The 22,711-nt window shown below is 42.0% G+C and overlaps 1 protein-coding gene across 1 annotated transcript in view; it reads right to left on the minus strand.

Moving 5' to 3' along the window:
* Positions 1–22,711, minus strand: part of LOC123755060 (SET and MYND domain-containing protein 4) — a 59,776-nt gene that overhangs the window by 31,568 nt on the left and 5,497 nt on the right. Inside the window, exon 2 of the mRNA XM_045737523.2 lies at positions 17,171–17,908. Within this exon, the coding sequence (XP_045593479.1) occupies positions 17,171–17,867 (697 nt within the window). The 5' untranslated portion in view covers positions 17,868–17,908. The remainder of the gene's footprint in view (positions 1–17,170; positions 17,909–22,711) is intronic.

The following is a 22,711-nucleotide window of genomic DNA, read 5'->3' on the forward strand; positions in this document are numbered from 1 at the left end:
AAATGCAAAGTAATGAAACTAGGCAGTGGAAACAGGAGGCCAGGCACAGGATACAGAATAGGAGATGAAGTACTTAATGAAACAGACAGAGAGAAAGATCTAGGAGTTGATATCACACCAAACCTGTCTCCTGAAGCCCACATAAAGAGAATAACGTCTGCGGCATATGCGAGGCTGGCTAACATCAGAACGGCGTTCAGGAACCTGTGTAAGGAATCATTCAGAATCTTGTTCACCACATATGTAAGACCAATCCTGGAGTATGCGGCCCCAGCATGGAGCCCGTACCTTGTCAAGCACAAGACGAAGCTGGAAAAAGTCCAAAGGTATGCTACTAGACTAGTCCCAGAACTAAGAGGCATGAGTTATGAGGAAAGGCTGCGGGAAATGCACCTCACGACACTGGAAGACAGAAGAGTAAGGGGAGACATGATCACAACCTACAAAATCCTCAGGGGAATCGACCGGGTAAACAAGGACGAACTTTTCAACACTGGTGGGACGCGAACAAGGGGACACAGGTGGAAGCTGAGTACCCAAATGAGCCACAGAGACGTTAGAAAGAACTTTTTCAGTGTCAGAGTAGTTAGCAAATGGAATGCATTAGGAAGTGATGTGGTGGAGGCTGACTCCATTCACAGTTTCAAATGTAGATATGATAGAGCCCAATAGGCTCAGGAATCTGTACACCAGTTGATTGACGGTTGAGAGGCGGGACCAAAGAGCCAGAGCTCAACCCCCGCAAGCACAATTAGGTGAGTACAATTAGGTGAGTACACACACACACACACACACACACACACACACACACACACACACACACACACACACACACACACACACACACACACACACACACACACACACACACACACACACACACACACACACACACACACACACAAGATGTGTGTGTGTGTGTGTCCCGATATACAAGAAAGGGGATAGACAGGAGGCACTGAACTACAGGCCAGTGTCCCTAACCTGCATACCATGCAAGCTGATGGAGAAGATTGTGCGAAAAAAACTAGTGGAGCATCTGGAGCGAAGGAACTTTGTAACACAGCATCAACATGGGTTCAGGGATGGCAGGTCCTGCCTCACAGGGTTACTTGAATTCTACGACCAGGCAACAAAAATAAGGCAAGAAAGAGAAGGGTGGGCAGACTGCATATTTTTGGATTGTCAGAAAGCCTTTGATACAGTGCCACACAAGAGGCTAGTGCGAAAGTTGGAGATGCAGGCTGGAGTGAGAGGGAAGGTACTCCGGTGGATAGAGGAATACCTAAGCAACAGGAGACAACGAGTCTGTGTGAGGGGTGAAGTCTCAGATTGGCGAGACGTCACAAGTGGAGTCCCGCAGGGGTCAGTCCTCGGACCTATACTGTTTCTGGTATATGTAAATGATCTCCCAGAGGGTATAGATTCGTTCCTCTCAATGTTTGCCGACGATGCAAAAATTATGAGGAGGATTGAAACAGAGGATGATAGTAGGAGGCTACAAGATGACCTGGATAGACTGAGTGAATGGTCCAACAAATGGCTGTTGAAGTTCAACCCGAGTAAATGCAAAGTAATGAAACTAGGCAGTGGAAACAGGAGGCCAGGCACAGGATACAGAATAGGAGATGAAGTACTTAATGAAACAGACAGAGAGAAAGATCTAGGAGTTGATATCACACCAAACCTGTCTCCTGAAGCCCACATAAAGAGAATAACGTCTGCGGCATATGCGAGGCTGGCTAACATCAGAACGGCGTTCAGGAACCTGTGTAAGGAATCATTCAGAATCTTGTACACCACATATGTAAGACCAATCCTGGAGTATGCGGCCCCAGCATGGAGCCCGTACCTTGTCAAGCACAAGACGAAGCTGGAAAAAGTCCAAAGGTATGCTACTAGACTAGTCCCAGAACTAAGAGGCATGAGTTATGAGGAAAGGCTGCGGGAAATGCACCTCACGACACTGGAAGACAGAAGAGTAAGGGGAGACATGATCACAACCTACAAAATCCTCAGGGGAATCGACCGGGTAAACAAGGACGAACTTTTCAACACTGGTGGGACGCGAACAAGGGGACACAGGTGGAAGCTGAGTACCCAAATGAGCCACAGAGACGTTAGAAAGAACTTTTTCAGTGTCAGAGTAGTTAGCAAATGGAATGCATTAGGAAGTGATGTGGTGGAGGCTGACTCCATTCACAGTTTCAAATGTAGATATGATAGAGCCCAATAGGCTCAGGAATCTGTACACCAGTTGATTGACGGTTGAGAGGCGGGACCAAAGAGCCAGAGCTCAACCCCCGCAAGCACAATTAGGTGAGTACAATTAGGTGAGTACACACACACACACACACACACACACACACACACACACACACACACACACACACACACACACACACACACACACACACACACACACACACACACACACACACACACACACACACACACACACACACACACACACACACACACACACACACACACACACACACACACACACACACACACACACACACACACACACACACACACACACACACACACACACACACACACACACACACACACACACACACACACACACACACACACACACACACACACACACACACACACACACACACACACACACACACACACACACACACACACACACACACACACACACACACACACACACACACACACACACACACACACACACACACACACACACACACACACACACACACACACACACACACACACACACACACACACACACACACACACACACACACACACACACACACACACACACACACACACACACACACACACACACACACACACACACACACACACACACACACACACACACACACACACACACACACACACACACACACACACACACACACACACACACACACACACACACACACACACACACACACACACACACACACACACACACACACACACACACACACACACACACACACACACACACACACACACACACACACACACACACACACACACACACACACACACACACACACACACACACACACACACACACACACACACACACACACACACACACACACACACACACACACACACACACACACACACACACACACACACACACACACACACACACACACACACACACACACACACACACACACACACACACACACACACACACACACACACACACACACACACACACACACACACACACACACACACACACACACACACACACACACACACACACACACACACACACACACACACACACACACACACACACACACACACACACACACACACACACACACACACACACACACACACACACACACACACACACACACACACACACACACACACACACACACACACACACACACACACACACACACACACACACACACACACACACACACACACACACACACACACACACACACACACACACACACACACACACACAAGATGTGTGTGTGTGTGTGTCCCGATATACAAGAAAGGGGATAGACAGGAGGCACTGAACTACAGGCCAGTGTCCCTAACCTGCATACCATGCAAGCTGACGGAGAAGATTGTGCGAAAAAAACTAGTGGAGCATCTGGAGCGAAGGAACTTTGTAACACAGCATCAACATGGGTTCAGGGATGGCAGGTCCTGCCTCACAGGGTTACTTGAATTCTACGACCAGGCAACAAAAATAAGGCAAGAAAGAGAAGGGTGGGCAGACTGCATATTTTTGGATTGTCAGAAAGCCTTTGATACAGTGCCACACAAGAGGCTAGTGCGAAAGTTGGAGATGCAGGCTGGAGTGAGAGGGAAGGTACTCCGGTGGATAGAGGAATACCTAAGCAACAGGAGACAACGAGTCTGTGTGAGGGGTGAAGTCTCAGATTGGCGAGACGTCACAAGTGGAGTCCCGCAGGGGTCAGTCCTCGGACCTATACTGTTTCTGGTATATGTAAATGATCTCCCAGAGGGTATAGATTCGTTCCTCTCAATGTTTGCCGACGATGCAAAAATTATGAGGAGGATTGAAACAGAGGATGATAGTAGGAGGCTACAAGATGACCTGGATAGACTGAGTGAATGGTCCAACAAATGGCTGTTGAAGTTCAACCCGAGTAAATGCAAAGTAATGAAACTAGGCAGTGGAAACAGGAGGCCAGGCACAGGATACAGAATAGGAGATGAAGTACTTAATGAAACAGACAGAGAGAAAGATCTAGGAGTTGATATCACACCAAACCTGTCTCCTGAAGCCCACATAAAGAGAATAACGTCTGCGGCATATGCGAGGCTGGCTAACATCAGAACGGCGTTCAGGAACCTGTGTAAGGAATCATTCAGAATCTTGTACACCACATATGTAAGACCAATCCTGGAGTATGCGGCCCCAGCATGGAGCCCGTACCTTGTCAAGCACAAGACGAAGCTGGAAAAAGTCCAAAGGTATGCTACTAGACTAGTCCCAGAACTAAGAGGCATGAGTTATGAGGAAAGGCTGCGGGAAATGCACCTCACGACACTGGAAGACAGAAGAGTAAGGGGAGACATGATCACAACCTACAAAATCCTCAGGGGAATCGACCGGGTAAACAAGGACGAACTTTTCAACACTGGTGGGACGCGAACAAGGGGACACAGGTGGAAGCTGAGTACCCAAATGAGCCACAGAGACGTTAGAAAGAACTTTTTCAGTGTCAGAGTAGTTAGCAAATGGAATGCATTAGGAAGTGATGTGGTGGAGGCTGACTCCATTCACAGTTTCAAATGTAGATATGATAGAGCCCAATAGGCTCAGGAATCTGTACACCAGTTGATTGACGGTTGAGAGGCGGGACCAAAGAGCCAGAGCTCAACCCCCGCAAGCACAATTAGGTGAGTACAATTAGGTGAGTACACACACACACACACACACACACACACACACACACACACACACACACACACACACACACACACACACACACACACACACACACACGTCGTGATGGTCGTGATGGTCAAGTGGATTAAGGCGTCTTGTACATACCAGTTGCGTTGCTTCTGGGAGTATGGGTTCGAGTCACTTCTGGGGTGTGAGTTTCAAGTGTAGATATGACAGAGCCCGATAGGCTCAGGAATCTGTACACCTGTTGATTGACGGTTGAGAGGCGGGACCAAAGAGCCAGAGCTCAACCCCCGCAAACACAACTAGGTGAGTACAACTAGGTGAGTACACACACACACACACACACACACACACACACACACACACACACACACACACACACACACACACACACACACACACACACACACACACACACGTCGTGATGGTCGTGATGGTCAAGTGGATTAAGACGGTTGGATTAAGACTGTTGATTGACGGTTGAGAGGCGGGACCAAAGAGCCAGAGCTCAACCCCCGCAAACACAACTAGGTGAGTACAACTAGGTGAGTACACACACACACACACACACACACACACACACACACACACACACACACACACACACACACACACACACACACACACACACACACACACACACACACACACGTCGTGATGGTCGTGATGGTCAAGTGGATTAAGGCGTCTTGTACATACCAGTTGCGTTGCTTCTGGGAGTATGGGTTCGAGTCACTTCTGGGGTGTGAGTTTCAAGTGTAGATATGACAGAGCCCGATAGGCTCAGGAATCTGTACACCTGTTGATTGACGGTTGAGAGGCGGGACCAAAGAGCCAGAGCTCAACCCCCGCAAACACAACTAGGTGAGTACAACTAGGTGAGTACACACACACACACACACACACACACACACACACACACACACACACACACACACACACACACACACACACACACACAGTTAACACTATAATTGAGAGGGCAGCCTCTGCTGCCTGTAGAAATAGATCCCACCTGCTCATCATGGGCGACTTCAATCACGGAAAGATTGACTGGGAGAACAAGGAACCGCATGGAGGCGAGGATACGTGGAGAGCCAAACTATTGGAGGTGGTGACAAGCAACTTTTTAACGCAGCATGTCGGAGAACCCACAAGGATGAGAGGCAATGACGAACCAGCGAGACTCGACCTAGTCTTCACTCTGAACGACTCCGACATAAGAGAAATCGGTTTTGAGGACCCAGTAGGAATGAGCGACCACAGTGTACTGGTGTTTGAGTACTTGATTGAAGAAGGGTTATTGAACTCGAGGAGGGATACCGAAACCAAAAGGTTAGCATACCGAAAGGGAAACTATGAGGGGATAAGAAAATTCCTAACAGATATAGCATGGGAAACAGAGCTCAGGGGAAAGACGGCCCAAGATATGATGGATTACATCACGCAGAAGTGCAAGGACGCAGCAAACAAGTTTGTCCCAGTCCAAAAGGAAAACAGAGAAATGAAGATGAGAAACCCATGGTTTAATCAAAGATGTAGGCTAGCTAAGCAGCAAAGTAAAAGGGCATGGAGAAACTATAGGAATAACAGGACACTGGAGAGCAGAGAAAGATACCAGAATGCCAGGAATGAATATGTCAGGATGAGAAGAGAGGCAGAAAGACAATACGAAAATGACATCGCAAGCAAGGCAAAGACTCAGCCTAAATTGTTGCATAGCCACATTAGGAGAAAAACAACAGTAAAGGAACAGGTTATGAGATTAAGGATAGGGGCGGAAGGATTCACTACAAATGACAAGGAAGTGTGTGAGGAATTGAATAAGAAATTCCAGGAGGTCTTCACCTTAGAACAAGGAGAAATTCCAGAGGTAAGTGAGGGAATAGCTAACCAGGAACCACTGGAAGAGTTTGAGATTACCAGTGGGGAAGTAAGGAAGTGTTTACTAGAGTTGGACGTGACGAAGGCTATAGGCCCAGATGGAATCTCCCCTTGGGTTCTAAAGGAAGGAGCAAGAGAACTGAGCCTACCACTCTCCATAGTGTATAACAAATCACTGGCAACAGGGGAACTGCCAGATATTTGGAAAGCAGCTAACGTAGTCCCGATATACAAGAAAGGGGATAGACAGGAGGCACTGAACTACAGGCCAGTGTCCCTAACCTGCATACCATGCAAGCTGATGGAGAAGATTGTGCGAAAAAAACTAGTGGAGCATCTGGAGCGAAGGAACTTTGTAACACAGCATCAACATGGGTTCAGGGATGGCAGGTCCTGCCTCACAGGGTTACTTGAATTCTACGACCAGGCAACAAAAATAAGGCAAGAAAGAGAAGGGTGGGCAGACTGCATATTTTTGGATTGTCAGAAAGCCTTTGATACAGTGCCACACAAGAGGCTAGTGCGAAAGTTGGAGATGCAGGCTGGAGTGAGAGGGAAGGTACTCCGGTGGATAGAGGAATACCTAAGCAACAGGAGACAACGAGTCTGTGTGAGGGGTGAAGTCTCAGATTGGCGAGACGTCACAAGTGGAGTCCCGCAGGGGTCAGTCCTCGGACCTATACTGTTTCTGGTATATGTAAATGATCTCCCAGAGGGTATAGATTCGTTCCTCTCAATGTTTGCCGACGATGCAAAAATTATGAGGAGGATTGAAACAGAGGATGATAGTAGGAGGCTACAAGATGACCTGGATAGACTGAGTGAATGGTCCAACAAATGGCTGTTGAAGTTCAACCCGAGTAAATGCAAAGTAATGAAACTAGGCAGTGGAAACAGGAGGCCAGGCACAGGATACAGAATAGGAGATGAAGTACTTAATGAAACAGACAGAGAGAAAGATCTAGGAGTTGATATCACACCAAACCTGTCTCCTGAAGCCCACATAAAGAGAATAACGTCTGCGGCATATGCGAGGCTGGCTAACATCAGAACGGCGTTCAGGAACCTGTGTAAGGAATCATTCAGAATCTTGTACACCACATATGTAAGACCAATCCTGGAGTATGCGGCCCCAGCATGGAGCCCGTACCTTGTCAAGCACAAGACGAAGCTGGAAAAAGTCCAAAGGTATGCTACTAGACTAGTCCCAGAACTAAGAGGCATGAGTTATGAGGAAAGGCTGCGGGAAATGCACCTCACGACACTGGAAGACAGAAGAGTAAGGGGGGACATGATCACAACCTACAAAATCCTCAGGGGAATCGACCAGGTAAACAAGGACGAACTTTTCAACACTGGTGGGACGCGAACAAGGGGACACAGGTGGAAGCTGAGTACCCAAATGAGCCACAGAGACGTTAGAAAGAACTTTTTCAGTGTCAGAGTAGTTAGCAAATGGAATGCATTAGGAAGTGATGTGGTGGAGGCTGACTCCATTCACAGTTTCAAATGTAGATATGATAGAGCCCAATAGGCTCAGGAATCTGTACACCAGTTGATTGACGGTTGAGAGGCGGGACCAAAGAGCCAGAGCTCAACCCCCGCAAGCACAATTAGGTGAGTACAATTAGGTGAGTACACACACACACACACACACACACACACACACACACACACACACACACACACACACACACACACACACACACACACACACACACACACACACACACACACACACACACACACACACACACACACATATATATGGGGGTCTCGTAGCCTGAATGGGGGACTCGTAGCCTGGTGGATAGCGCGCAGGACTCGTTATTCTGCGGCGCGGGTTCGATTCCCGCACGAGGCAGAAACAAATGGGCAAAGTTTCTTTCACTCTGAATGCCCCTGTTACCTAGCAGTAAATAGCTACCTGGGAGTTAGTCAACTGTCACGGGCTGCTTCCTGGGGTGTGTGTGTGTGTGTGTGTGTGTGGTGTGGGGGAAAAAAAGTAGTTAGTAAACAGTTGATTGACAGTTGAGAGGCGGGCCGAAAGAGCAAACCTCAACCCCCGCAAAACACAATTAGGTGAACAGATGGAAGAAGTACTAAGGAATGCTAGAAAATTACAGTGATGAGGATGGGAAAGTGTGGTCGTTAAGACGAGATCTTTCAAAAGAAGATAGGGAGAAGATGAAACTGAACCTCGCCGAGGCAAAGCGTTTAAATGAGAGCAGGAATGAAGAAGAAATCAATTTTTGTTCTACAAAGTGATAGGGGTAGGCAGACCAGTAAAGTGGTACATAAAGGCAAACCAACAAAATCATTAGAGAGAGGGGGAGTGAAAAATTAGAAGAGGGGGAACAAATTCCTGAAGATTGCATACACCAACATAGATGGAGTAAGATCGAAGATACTGGAGTTAAGTGATTTAATACAGCTGCAGACACCAGACATTGTTGCACTCACGGAGACAAAACTTGAAGATGTTATTTTAAATGAGGTCATATTCCCAAGGGGCTACTCAATTTGGAGACGGGACAGAAAAATTAGGAAAGGCGGTGGAGTTGCTGTGCTGTTGAAAGAACACCTAAAGGTGAACGAAATAATGACTGCCAATCCACAAGAAGTTGGCATAATAGCACTAGAGATCTGCCATGAGGATGATAAACTAATGATCATAAATGCATGTAGTCCACCGCCAAGCAGCACATGGTCAAAGGAGGAGCTAGATAGTAAAAGAGAAGGTCTTATAACAATAATGAGAGAGATCATAGCGAGAGCGGATAAGGATAATTCACGGCTGTTGATAGTCGGCAACTTCAACTTGAAATCCATAGACTGGGAAGCATATGAAGCTAAAACAGAAAATTTTTGGACCTGTAAATTTGTAGGCCTCATCCTGGAAACATTCTTTTATCAACATGTTAAACAAGCTACGAGGATGAGGGAAGGGGACGTTCCCTCCATGCTAGATTTTATATTTACTAGGAAAGAGGAAGAAATATTTGACATTCAGTACCTTCCTCCCTTGGGTAAAAGTGACCATGTCTTTTTGGGAATAAAGTATACAATGCATTATAATCTGGAAGAAAATATGAAGGTTTATATACCCCGAAGGTTTGAAAATATGAAGGTTTTTATACCCCGAAACGCTGCGCATACTAGTGCCTTTACAAGATTGTAATTACCATATTATGTATCCTCACATTCCCAATGTACCTTCTTGTATATGCATAAATAAATAAATAAATAAATAAATAAATAAATAAATAAATAAATAAATAAGGTCGATGCAATTGAAAAACCTGACTTTAGGAGAGGACATTATGGCAACCTTGAACAAATTTTAGTGAGTATAATTGGACAGACTTGTTGCTAGGCAAGGAAGTGAATGAGATGTATGTCAAGTTTTGTGAAATATATGATAAAGGCACAAAAAAATTTATACCAAAACAGAGATGCAGAACTAGGAAACAGGATTGGTTCAACAGAAATTGCGAGAGGGCCAGAGACCAAAAGACACAAAAATGGAATCAATACAGGAAGAGGCCAAACCCCCAAACATACCAGCGATACAAAGATGCGAGAAACAACTACACGGCAGTGAGGAGAGAGGCAGAAAGAATTAAAAAAAAAAGGGATTGCAGACAAATGTAAAACAGAACCAGGTCTATTCTATAAATTCATAAACAACAAATTGCAGGTAAAGGATAATATTCAGAGGTTGAAAATGGGAAATAGATTCACAGAAAATGAAAAGGAAATATGTGAAACATTAAACGAAAAGTTCCAAAGTGTGCTTGTACAAAATGAAATCTTTAGGGAACCAGATACAGTAAGAATTCCAGAGAACAACATAGAGCACATAGAGGTGTCAAGAGACGAAGTGGAAAAAATGCTCAAGGAGCTAAATAAGAATAAAACAGTTGGTCCAGAAGGAGTTTCACTATGGGTTCTGAGAGAATGTGCACCTGAGCTCAGCATTCCACTTCAACTGATTTTTCAGGCATCCCTGTTTACAGGAGTTGTAGCTGATGTGTGGAAAAAGGCTAACATAGTTCCAATCTACAAAAGTGGAAGCAGGGAAGACCCCCTTAATTATAGACCGGTATCATTGACAAGTGTAATAGGAAAAATATTTGAAAAAATAATTAAAACTAAATGGGTCGAACACCCAGAGAGAAATGATATAATATCAGACAGACAGTATGGCTTTCGATCTGGAAGATCCTGTGTATCGAATTTACTCAGTTTCTATGATCGAGCAACAGAGATATTACAGGAAAGAGATGGTTGGGTTGACTGCATCTATCTGGACCTAAAAAAAGGCTTTCGACAGAGTTCCACATAAGAGGTTGTTCTGGAAACAGGAAAATATTGGAGGGGTAACAGGTAAGCTTCTAACATGGATGAAAAATTTTCTGACTGATAGAAAAATGAGGGCAGTAATCAAAGGCAATGTATTGAACTGGAGAAATGTCACAAGTGGAGTACCACAGGGTTCGGTTCTTGCACCAGTGATGTTTATAGTAGGCATCCTTCAGTCTCGGGAGACTATGGAGTTGCGCCCTAGTTGTCAATCCTGGTGCAGCGTCTGGTGTGACTGATGAGGCCAATCCGAGAGTGGCAGTCCATCCCACACCGAGCACAAACGAAGTCCGATTCTGGTCTGTCTTCCTGGTTACCGGCTTTCCTTCTCTGTCTCTTTGCCTCCGATTCCTTGGCAAGTGACTCCTCGAACTTGGAGAGACCTCGTTGAACAGACTGCCTCCAGGCTGAACGGTCTGCACCCAGTGTCTCCCATATAGCAAGATCGACATCCATGGCTTTCAGGTCCCTTTTGCATACGTCTTTGTACCGTAGCTGGGGCTTGCCTACTGGACGCTTTCCCTGCCTCAGCTCTCCATACAGGAGATCCTTGGGGATCCTGCCGTCGCCCATTCGCACAACGTGCCCGAGCCAGCGCATTCGTCTCTGTTTCAGCATTGTGTACATGCTGGTGATTCTTGCTCTCCCCAAGACGTTGTTGTTTGTCACCTTGTCCTGCCAGGTGATGTCCAAGATGTGTCTAAGGCAGCGCATGTGGTAGGCATTCAGCCGTCTTTCCTGACGGGCGCGGAGTGTCCAAGACTCACTGCCATAAAGGAGAGTGCTCAGGACACAGGCTCTCAGTGTTGCGATTCAGAGGGGAAATGCCTGTTGCGTCTTGGGCACTAGTCCAACTTCAGAGGAATTCGAAGAAGTGTTTGACTTGCAACAATGATCGAACCCGTCTGTGACATTCATCAATGTTTCCCATTGTTGTGTTTTTCAAGAGATCCATAACCTTTAAGCACCTTTTTGCATTATTATTTTTGTATCAACCCATGTATATCTTGTACCCATCAAATGCATAATAAAGCACAAAAAGTAAAAAAGGAAGGGGGTGGTAGGAGAAAAGCACACAGAAACTGTATTGGAGGGGATCTAAACATTCCCTCTAATGCGTTATGCGTGGTTTCCTCCGAGGCTATGGGTCCCCCTTCCAGCTAGAGGTGGTACTCCCTTCCATTTATTAAAAAAAATATATATATATATATATATATATATATATATATATATATATATATATATATATATATATATATATATATATATATATATATATATAATTTGCACGACGTTTCGAACCTCCATTGTTCATTCTCAAGTGAACAGATCTTACAATACTAGTTGATTTTATACCAGCATTAGGTCAGGTGATAATACAATGAAGGTGAAAACATGGGGGGATACATAAGGGATAAAAATAGGGGCTGCAGAAGGCTTATTGGCCCATACGAGGCATCTCCTATCCAAACACAAAGATTAATCCAGTGTAATTGGCCTGTTATGTTGGACATTGTCTTCTGTGTTGGCATCGATATGTTCTTGTCTTGTCCTTACTCTCATGGTGGGTAGAGTAAATAGTTCCGTGATTTGGGTGTTCATGGTAGGTCGCTCTATTCTTATGTGAATTGCCTCAAGAATTTGTAATCTTCTTGAATCTTGGGTTTTGTCTATTATGCAAGTATTCTTGTTCAACATTTCTCTTGTTAGAGTAATGTCATGGGCTTGTCTCATGTGATTCCTAGGGGCACCAGATTGAAGATGGCATGTCAAACGCCTCGTCAGCTTGGTCGACGTCATACCTATGTACTTACATAGGTGCCCCTAGGAATCACATGAGACAAGCCCATGACATTACTCTAACAAGAGAAATGTTGAACAAGAATACTTGCATAATAGACAAAACCCAAGATTCAAGAAGATTACAAATTCTTGAGGCAATTCACATAAGAATAGAGCGACCTACCATGAACACCCAAATCACGGAACTATTTACTCTACCCACCATGAGAGTAAGGACAAGACAAGAACATATCGATGCCAACACAGAAGACAATGTCCAACATAACAGGCCAATTACACTGGATTAATCTTTGTGTTTGGATAGGAGATGCCTCGTATGGGCCAATAAGCCTTCTGCAGCCCCTATGTTTATCCCTTATGTATCCCCCCATGTTTTCACCTTCATTGTATTATCACCTGACCTAATGCTGGTATAAAATCAACTAGTATTGTAAGATCTGTTCACTTGAGAATGAACCATGGAGGTTCGAAACGTCGTGCAAATTATACAAATAAGTGTAATACACTCTATATATATATATATATATATATATATATATATATATATATATATATATATATATATATATATATATATATATATATATATATATATATATATATATATATATACACATATATATTCATATATATACACACATATATATATATATATATATATATATATATATATATATATATATATATATATATATATATATATATATATTTATATATATATACATATATATATATATATATATATATATATATATATATATATATATATATATATATATATATATATATATATATATAACTGAAAACTCCACATCCCAGAAAATGTTGCATTAATGACCTTTGTAAATACACAATATTGACACTATGTAAAAAAGACACGTCGAACACTGTTTATGTAGAACAGATGTAAATATGTGTATTTATGTTTGTAGGTTAGATTAGCATTTTAAAAGCACTACAATCAGCCCAGATTGTTCAATAAATCACTTAAATATATGTTTAACAGATTCCTAACCCTGTTCATGGAGGACAGAAGAAAATGTATTTATGCTGGTTAGTATTGTAAATGTGTGGCCACGTCTGTAGTAGAAAATAATTAAAACTTTTTTTTATTGGTAACAGGAGAGGTATGGGGTCCACTACAGTCCACAGAGCGATAATGGGGGGGGGAAACTGTCACTCACATGATTGGTATATACTTTCACCCTGTTAATCCTTAACTGGACCTGACCCTTGGAAACTGTTAACATTACAAAATCCCCTTAAAAAATACATTGAAATTGTGTACACTCAACACTCATTATGTATACCTGATTACTTTTAGCAAAACTTTTGTTACGTGTTGAACATTTCCTATATTTTGAATTTTATTTAAAAAAATGTACTCTTCTAATATGAGGTTCCGATCGGTCCCCTTGTGTGAGAGACCCCTTGTGAAGTGTATTCCCCAGGCGAGAGACATACAAGGAGCAGTGATAAATGTTGAACAACAGTCTGGAACTCTTCCTTTTGGAATCCTTGCAAGTACATAGTAAGTTCTGCACGGGCACATAGCATTGTCATAGCAGGAAAGTGTCATCCCAGATCAGTGTAAACAGAAAAGAAAATACATGTTTAAAAATTTATCCAGTGGTGCAAAATATATAGAAACAACTGTGTTGAATGTTGAAAAACAGCTTGGAACTTTATAAGACATATCAATGAACTATTGGGAGATATAAATGTTTATGAAACATTATTGGAACCTGGCGGTTGGAGACAGATGTACTAGCTGTCTCGTTCACTTGGGTTTGGGCAGGGTTGGAGAATTGTCTGGTCGTCGTTTGTGTGGCGGTCTCCTACAATAATGATCAGTGCATTTATATCTCATATGTGCTATAGTAGTGCTCAGTCCCTGTGTTAGTATTGTCAGTTTTAAAACTAAGTTTATTTATGGAACCCTGTGTGTCTGGTGTTTTGTGGTTTTGATTCATTCACTCAGCTTTCTGTAACACGTAGTCTTATCACATATAATTTGTCTCCCATTTGTAAAGTGTTGAAGTGTCAGAACCTTGTATTGTTAAAACCCTTATCACCTTCGTAATAACTGAGGAAGGGTAGAGTATTGTGGCGACATTAAGTCCCAGTTGGTGTGGATCCGATAGTCTTTTTAATCCTAATATTTATGTTTGCTGAGAAGTATCCCTCTGTATTTCCACAACCCTAGTACATGACAGTGTGCCCCCATATTTACTCAGCGTAAAATATCCTGTGTTGTTCAATAAAAACCCACTGTGAAGTTGTACCCCAAGATTTATTTCTTGTCCCATGTTGAATAAGAGTTCTTGCTTTCGATTATGTTTATGTCGAATATATCAAGATATCCCTACCATTGTTTATAAGTCAGAACGGGTTTGTTGTTTGTGTTCTAAGGTACAAAGAGGAATGCCGCGGGGAAGTTAAGCCTCGAAATCATCACAAGGTAACTGCAAGGTAACCGCATGGTAGGGTACAGCTTCCAATGATGAGCCTTACAATAAAAAGGACATTGTGTAAGGAGAACACCTTTTCAACTTTAGATTTGTTTATAAATATTGTACATGGACATTTAAATATTAAATAAGCTGTTTTCACTCCATAAGTGGAATATGCAGCAGTTATTTGGTGCCCATATATAAAGAAGCACTTCAATAAACTTAAAAAGATGCAAACCTCATGCAACTAAATGGGTTCCAGAACTGAAAAACAAGAGCTATGATGAGAGACTTGAGGTGTTAAATGACTAAGCTTTAAGATCGTAGGAAGAAACATTATGATCACTAAATACAATTAGAAACAGAAATCAACATAACTTACGAACAGAAAGTCTTGAAACTTGCAACTTCAAGAACAAAGAGAACATTGATTCAAGCTATGGAAACAAAGGTGCAGAAAAAATATTACGAAGTTTTCTGTTGAAAACAGTGATTGGCAGCTGGAACATGTGAGGTAGTGGATGCTAAAACAATCAATAGTTTCAAAGTGGCATATGACAGGAAGATGTGACACCATTCACCCTCTAACTACACATAGGTAATTTCTTGGAACCGAAGAAAGACAAAATGTAACACAACCGTCCACCTCGGGCCTTTGCGCAATCTCAAAAGTCTTCTCGATTGAAAAGTAACAACCCTGGAGTGAAAAACATACAAAACTCCAGCCCGAATGAAGAACAATGGCGCCATGAACTATAGAACAACTGCAACCCACAAAACCTCAACCAAAACTGATGTGACCCCTGGTGTGGCCAACCCTGGTGTGGCTGGTGTGTGGAGGTAGATGACCAAAGGCAAACAACGATCCCAAAAAAGCTTCAAAGTGTGGCAGGGGATTCGATGCAAAGCACCAAAAGCCCCATCCCCCAAAATAAAATAAGATCTACAAGGAAACTACTGGCACTAACATGGGTACAGATCAGTTGGAAAGCTGAGTTCCAGAAAATGTAGCGCAAAACTCTCACAAACTCTCTACCATGAAAAACACAGAGAAGAGAGAGTTGCAAGTCACCACAGGACAATGCTGGAAACAGTGAACTCGCAAAGATGTAAACACAACGTGCAACCTGTCCTCTTAAAAAGAACGTCGCTTTTGGCCGTTTGCCCGTATGGCCGAATATGGACGTAATTTGAAAATGAAAAAAAAATGAAAATAAAATTGGGATTTTTTTTCAACAACAGTAAGTTAAGGGTCCTCTGACAAGTTAGGTGGGCAGGAAATTCTCATAAAGTTTCAAAGCGGTATGAAAAACGTTAATGGAAAGTTTCCTTTTCTAAGCTTGCCGAGTAAGCCCAACGACTCAAACAGAAAACGGAACAAAACGTCACTTTTGTGAGTCGATTTCATTTCAAATTACGTCCAAATTTGGCCATAGCGCGCATACGAGCGAAAAGTGACGTTATTTTTAAGAGGACGGGTTGCAACAACAGCCTACCGCCAGCAGCTTGGCCCCACAGATAAGCTGATGCACATGCAGTACCTGGAGTGAGGCCCTTGAGAGAATGATGACACAAAGGGGCAGACTCCTGAGCCCTCTCATGGAAGAGAACCGTAACTGAAGGCGCAGGCAACGCTATAGCAACCAGAAGGGTAGTCAGGGAGCCACCGGGAACCCTTCACAGAAAAGAATTAAATTGTAAAACTTTATAACATTTTCTCATTACTTATAAAATAAGTTACCTGGGTTGATGTCTCTATCAGCAATCAGGTGACGTCCTTGGGAGTGAGTGTAGGCCAGCTTGACAGCACTGCTGAGTGACGGTATGGCTGGGTTATGGTCAGCTAACTTAGGGGGCTCACGGTTGATATATGCAAAACATGGTTCAAAGGTGTTTAAAGCTTCAGCTGAAGCATCAAATGCCTTGTCTTTACCCTCTGATATTAATTTCAGACAAATACTTTTCCTGTCTAATAATTTTCTACGTGACTGTACACAGCCAAGTTCCAGAGCTCGGTCAATGTCATCTGAGCATTTTGTATACTGCTTCAGGTCATAAAGCACAACAGATCGTGACTCATAAGCTTGGGCCAATTCTTCATACTTGTCTTTGCCAGAGTTCTTAGGACTATCTGTGATTGTGTCTGGATGTGGCGCAGATAATATGGCCAAATTATAAGAGCTTAATGCCTGAACTAGATCATGAAGGCGGTAGGCTATGTCTCCCTGTTTACAGTGCACATAGGACTCATCTTTTGACTTGCTTGATGGGTGCAGAACTGGCGTTAGAGTCGCATGGGCTTCATCCAGGCTCCACAAATACGAAAACATTTCCTCGTTTGTGTTTTCTGGCCTCATTATAGTCATCACTTCAGACATCTTGTTGCTTAATCTGCTTTTAAGCTTTTCAAATAGAATTCCAATATTGACTTGAGCCATGATGATGTTTTAAACTTCAAGAAAATATGGTTACCAAGGACCTGAAAATAAGGTATTCTATTAACTTTGATTTAAAATTAATTGAACTTCTATACAATTTACAAAATTTGAGTGCTTTAAAATATATGAAAAAGCTTTAAGAATTTATGAAACAAAATACTATGTACAATGTCACAAACTGAGTCTTCAATTACCAGATGATTATTTAAAAAAAAATCAATTTTCTCATCACTTCAAGCAACCTCTATAACCAAGTAAATAAAATGAGATGGAGAGGTGTAAAACATACAGAATGACGTTAACCCTTGCACTGCACAGCACATACTCAAATGTTTGACCAAAGGCTGTAGGCTCACATGGAATCTTACCATGGATACCAAAAGAGGGAGCAGAAGCACTGCACCTACCACTCTCAAAGGTATACAACATGTTACTGGTAACAGAACTGCCAAAAATTTTGAAGACGGCTAATGTTGTCCTGATATACAAGAAGCAAGACAGACAGGAGGAATTGAACTACAGGCCAATGTCCCTAACTTCATCAATTGGTACTAACCTTGTCAGAAAAATCCCAAAGACCCAGACACGTGTTTTTACATATCTAACAGGACCCTACCCAAAATCTCTAGTCCTTTTACTAGTCAGCCCGTCAGATATTACATCCATAATTCAATTGCTTAAAACCAAAGCTGGGAACATTAATGAAATACCATCTATGATATAAAATAGTGCTGCCCCTGCTCTTCCACTACCCATAATTATGCTATTCAACAAATCTCCAATGTCATACTTTTCATGATATCCTTAAAAAGCAAGAGTGACGACAGTTCATAAAATAAGCGAGACAACTGACATAAATAATTTCAGACCAATATGAAATCAACCTATACTTTCAAAAATATATATTTTTTTTTTACAAACAGTTCTATTCCTACTTTGTAAAACTCAACATATTAAGTTCTGGCGAGTTTGATTTATGTTCCCAAAACAGTCTCAATGATGCCATTATTAGTCTGCTTAATATAATCTACACAGCCCCTGACCAAATCGAGATCCAAATTGTCCTCTTCATTGACTTGACCTGAGAAAGGCCTTTGTTACTACTGTAAACCATAACTACCTTTTACTTAAACTTCCCCAATATGGTATCCAGGGCCTTGCTCTGAACTATATTCGTTTCTAACTCAGTGACAGACACCAATATGTAGCTATCCATAACATAACCAACCCCACTCAACTATAAACAGTAGGAGTGCCATAAGGCAACATATTAGGACTTATCCTATTTCTTAAAAACATCAATGATTTGCCAAATGTTTCTAACATTCTTAAACCTATACCATTTGCTGACGATAGTATCTTCATCTAATCTGACCCCAACCCCACACACACATAATAATATTGTTAATAATGAATTAAAAAACAAAGTCCACTCACGGATGTCAACCAACAAATTCACACTAAACAGAGAAAAGACTTACTTCATTTTATTTGGTAGTAAATCCCGAAATTAAATTCAACTTCAGATAGACAATGTTACCATTAGCAATAAAATGAGGGAAAGTTCCTTGGCCAATACATAGACAAGAGACTGAACTTCAGCATCCACATACAACACAAATAAAAAAGTCTCAAAAACGGTAGGTATACTTTCTATAATCAGATATTATGTTCCCCACTCTGCTCTCCTCTCATTATACTACGCACTAATCCATCCTTATCTTATATATGGTATCTGTGCATCGGGTTCAAGCACTGAAAATTACCCCAAGACCATCATCACTCAGCAAAAATCTGCTATCAGAACAATAACAAACTCTGTCTTCTGATAACATACAGCCCCTCTGCTCTGATTAAGTCCCATAACATACTAAACATACACTCACTCCAGACATTCTCATGTGCTATTTACATGCACAAAACCTTGTCCCTAAATCATAATCTTGATCTGAAACTTTTCTTTGATAAGTGTAATAGAACCCATGAGACCAAACCAGAAAAAATTTATTTTTTTATATTCCCAGAGTGGAACTAAATAAGTGAAAACACTCCATGCAAATAAAAAGACCCAGTCTTTAGAACTCACTCCCTGACAAATAAAAAAAAAATCCAACCTATGGTTGACCAGACCACACACTAGAAAATGAAGGGACGACGACGTTTCGGTCCGTCCTGAATCATTCTCAAGTCGATTGTGAATGAGTCGCTTCCAACCTATGGCATATTCAAAAGTAAAACCAAAAAAGTACCTAATTTCATCCTTGTAGTTTTGTACCTTGTGCACCAAACTCACACTGTAACTTGTGCTACCCAACTTCCCCTATATTAGTACTTAGGACTAAAGACCAGTGAAAGCACTTCTGTCAATTTATATTGTAGTTATTTGTTGATATAAAACCTTACTCCAATGTATCTTTTCTTCTTACATGATATGTTAGATTAATGACCTGCCCAAAATGCTAAGCATGTTAGTTGTTTTGAATCAATGTACAAATTCCAATCTTATGTAATCTCACAACCCACTGTACCTTATTGTGAAAAAAAATTATTATTATTATTATTATTATTATTATTATTATTTGCATACCATGCAAGGTGATGGAGAAAATTGTGAGAAACTGTGATCGTCAAATCAATAGAACATCTAGAGGAAATGAATTTTGTAATGCATCACTAGCAAGGGTTCAGGGATGATAAATCTTGCCTAATTTGCAATAGAATTCAATGGTCAGGTGACAACAATAAGGCAAGAAAGAGAAGGTTGAGCATGCTGCATACTTTTGTATTGCTGGAAAGTCTCTGATACAGTACCCCTTGAGAAACTGGTACATAATTGGGAGATGCAGGAAGGAACTACAAGGAAGGTTCTCCAGTTGACGAAGAAGTACCTAAGCAACAGAAAACAGCAAGTCACTCTAAGGGGGTAAGGTTTCAAACTGACGAGACGTCACTAGTAGAGTTCCACAGGGATTCAATCCTTGGACCTATGCTGTTTGATATATATGCAATCTAATGGAGGTAATAGACTCATTCCTATCAATTGCTGTTAATGATGTAAAAATTATGAGGATTGCCACAGGAAGATTCCAAGAGGGTACTAGACGACCTGGGGCAAACTGATGGAATGGTCCAACAAATGGCTACTAGAGTTTAACTCATGGAAATATAAAGTAATGGAGCTAAGTGGAGGCAGCAAGAAGCCATACAAAAGGCACCAACTGGGAGACAAAGTCCTCTATGAAACTAACAGAGAAGCATCTAGGAGTTGATATCACACCGAACCTATTTCCTGAAGCCCACATAAAACGGATATCATCAGTGATGTATGCAAGACTGGTTAACATCAGGATTGCCTTTAGAAATTTGTGTAAGGAATCCTTTAGAACCTCGTAAAGCACATGTCAGACCAATCCTGAAATATGCAGCTTCAGAATGGAGTCCATACTCTGTCAAGCATAAGATGAAGTTGAAGAAGGTTCAGTGGTATGCCACTCGACTACTTCCAGAACGACGAGGTATGAGTTATGTGGAATGGCTGTATGAATTGCTGCTCACCTCACTGGAAGACAGAAGAGTTAGGGGAAACATGATTATTACTTGTAAAATTCTCAGGGAATTGACAGGGGTAAAGAGAAATATTATTTAACAGGTTTCCACAAGGGGACACAGGTGGAAACTGATTACCCTAATGAACCAAGTAAATATTTGAATTTTGCTCAGTCTATCTCTCTATCCATCTATCTTTCTATCTGCATATTCATCCATCCCCCTATCAATCGACCTTCTATCCATCGGTCTTCCGACATGAGTACACCCAGATCCTTTACATTGCCTTTTCGTTCTATGTTATGGTTTGCCTGAGTTTTGTACGTGGTTTCTGTTTTTATATTTTCATTTTTTCTGTAGCGCATGAGCTGGAACTTATCTCCGTTAAATACCATATTATTTTCTGTAGCCCATAGAAAGACCTAATCTACATCTGATTGGAGGTTTGCCGTATCCTCTATGTTACCTACTCTCATGAAGATCCTAGTGTCATCTGCAAAGGATGATACAGTGCTATAGGTTTGTTCTTGTCTATGCCCGATATGAGGATGAGAAAAAGTACTGGAGCAAGCACAGTACCCTGGGGGACTGAGCTCTTCACGGTTGATGGGCTGGATTTTATTTTGTTGACTATTACACATTGGGTTCTGTTGGTCAGGAAATTGTAGATCCATCTGCCTATTGTTCCGGTAATTCCTTTTGAACGCATTTTATGTGCATTAACGCGATGGTCACATTTATCAAAAGCTTTTGCGAAATCTGTGTAAATTACATCAGCGTTTTGTTTGTCTTCCATAGCATCTAATGCCATATCATAGTGGTCCAGCAACTGCGACAGGCAAGAGCGCCCTGTTCTGAAACCATGTTGTCCGGGGTTATGGAGATGCTGTGATTCCATATATTTTGTGATCTTACTTCTTAGCACTCTCTCAAATTTTTTATAATGTGCGATGTTAGTGCTATCGGTCTGTAATTTTTTGCCTCTGCCTTATTTCCTCCTTTATGGAGTGGTGCAATCTCTGCTGTTTTTAGTATGTCAGGGATAACGCCAGTATGTAGGCTTTGTCTCCACAGAATGTGAAGGGCCTGCGATAGTGTTTTTTTACAGTTCTTGATGAATATGGAGTTCCAAGAATCCGGGCCTGGTGCAGAGTGCATAGGCATACTGTTTATGGCTTCTTCAAAATCCAGTGGGGATAGGGTGACGTCTGATATATGATTTGAGGTTGGTATCATATCCATGAAAAATTTATTTGGGTTATCAATCTTTAGTGCATTTAATGGCTCACTGAAAACAG

The sequence above is a fragment of the Procambarus clarkii genome, chromosome 28 (genome assembly GCF_040958095.1).
Source record: "Procambarus clarkii isolate CNS0578487 chromosome 28, FALCON_Pclarkii_2.0, whole genome shotgun sequence".
Lineage (NCBI taxonomy): Eukaryota > Metazoa > Arthropoda > Malacostraca > Decapoda > Cambaridae > Procambarus > Procambarus clarkii.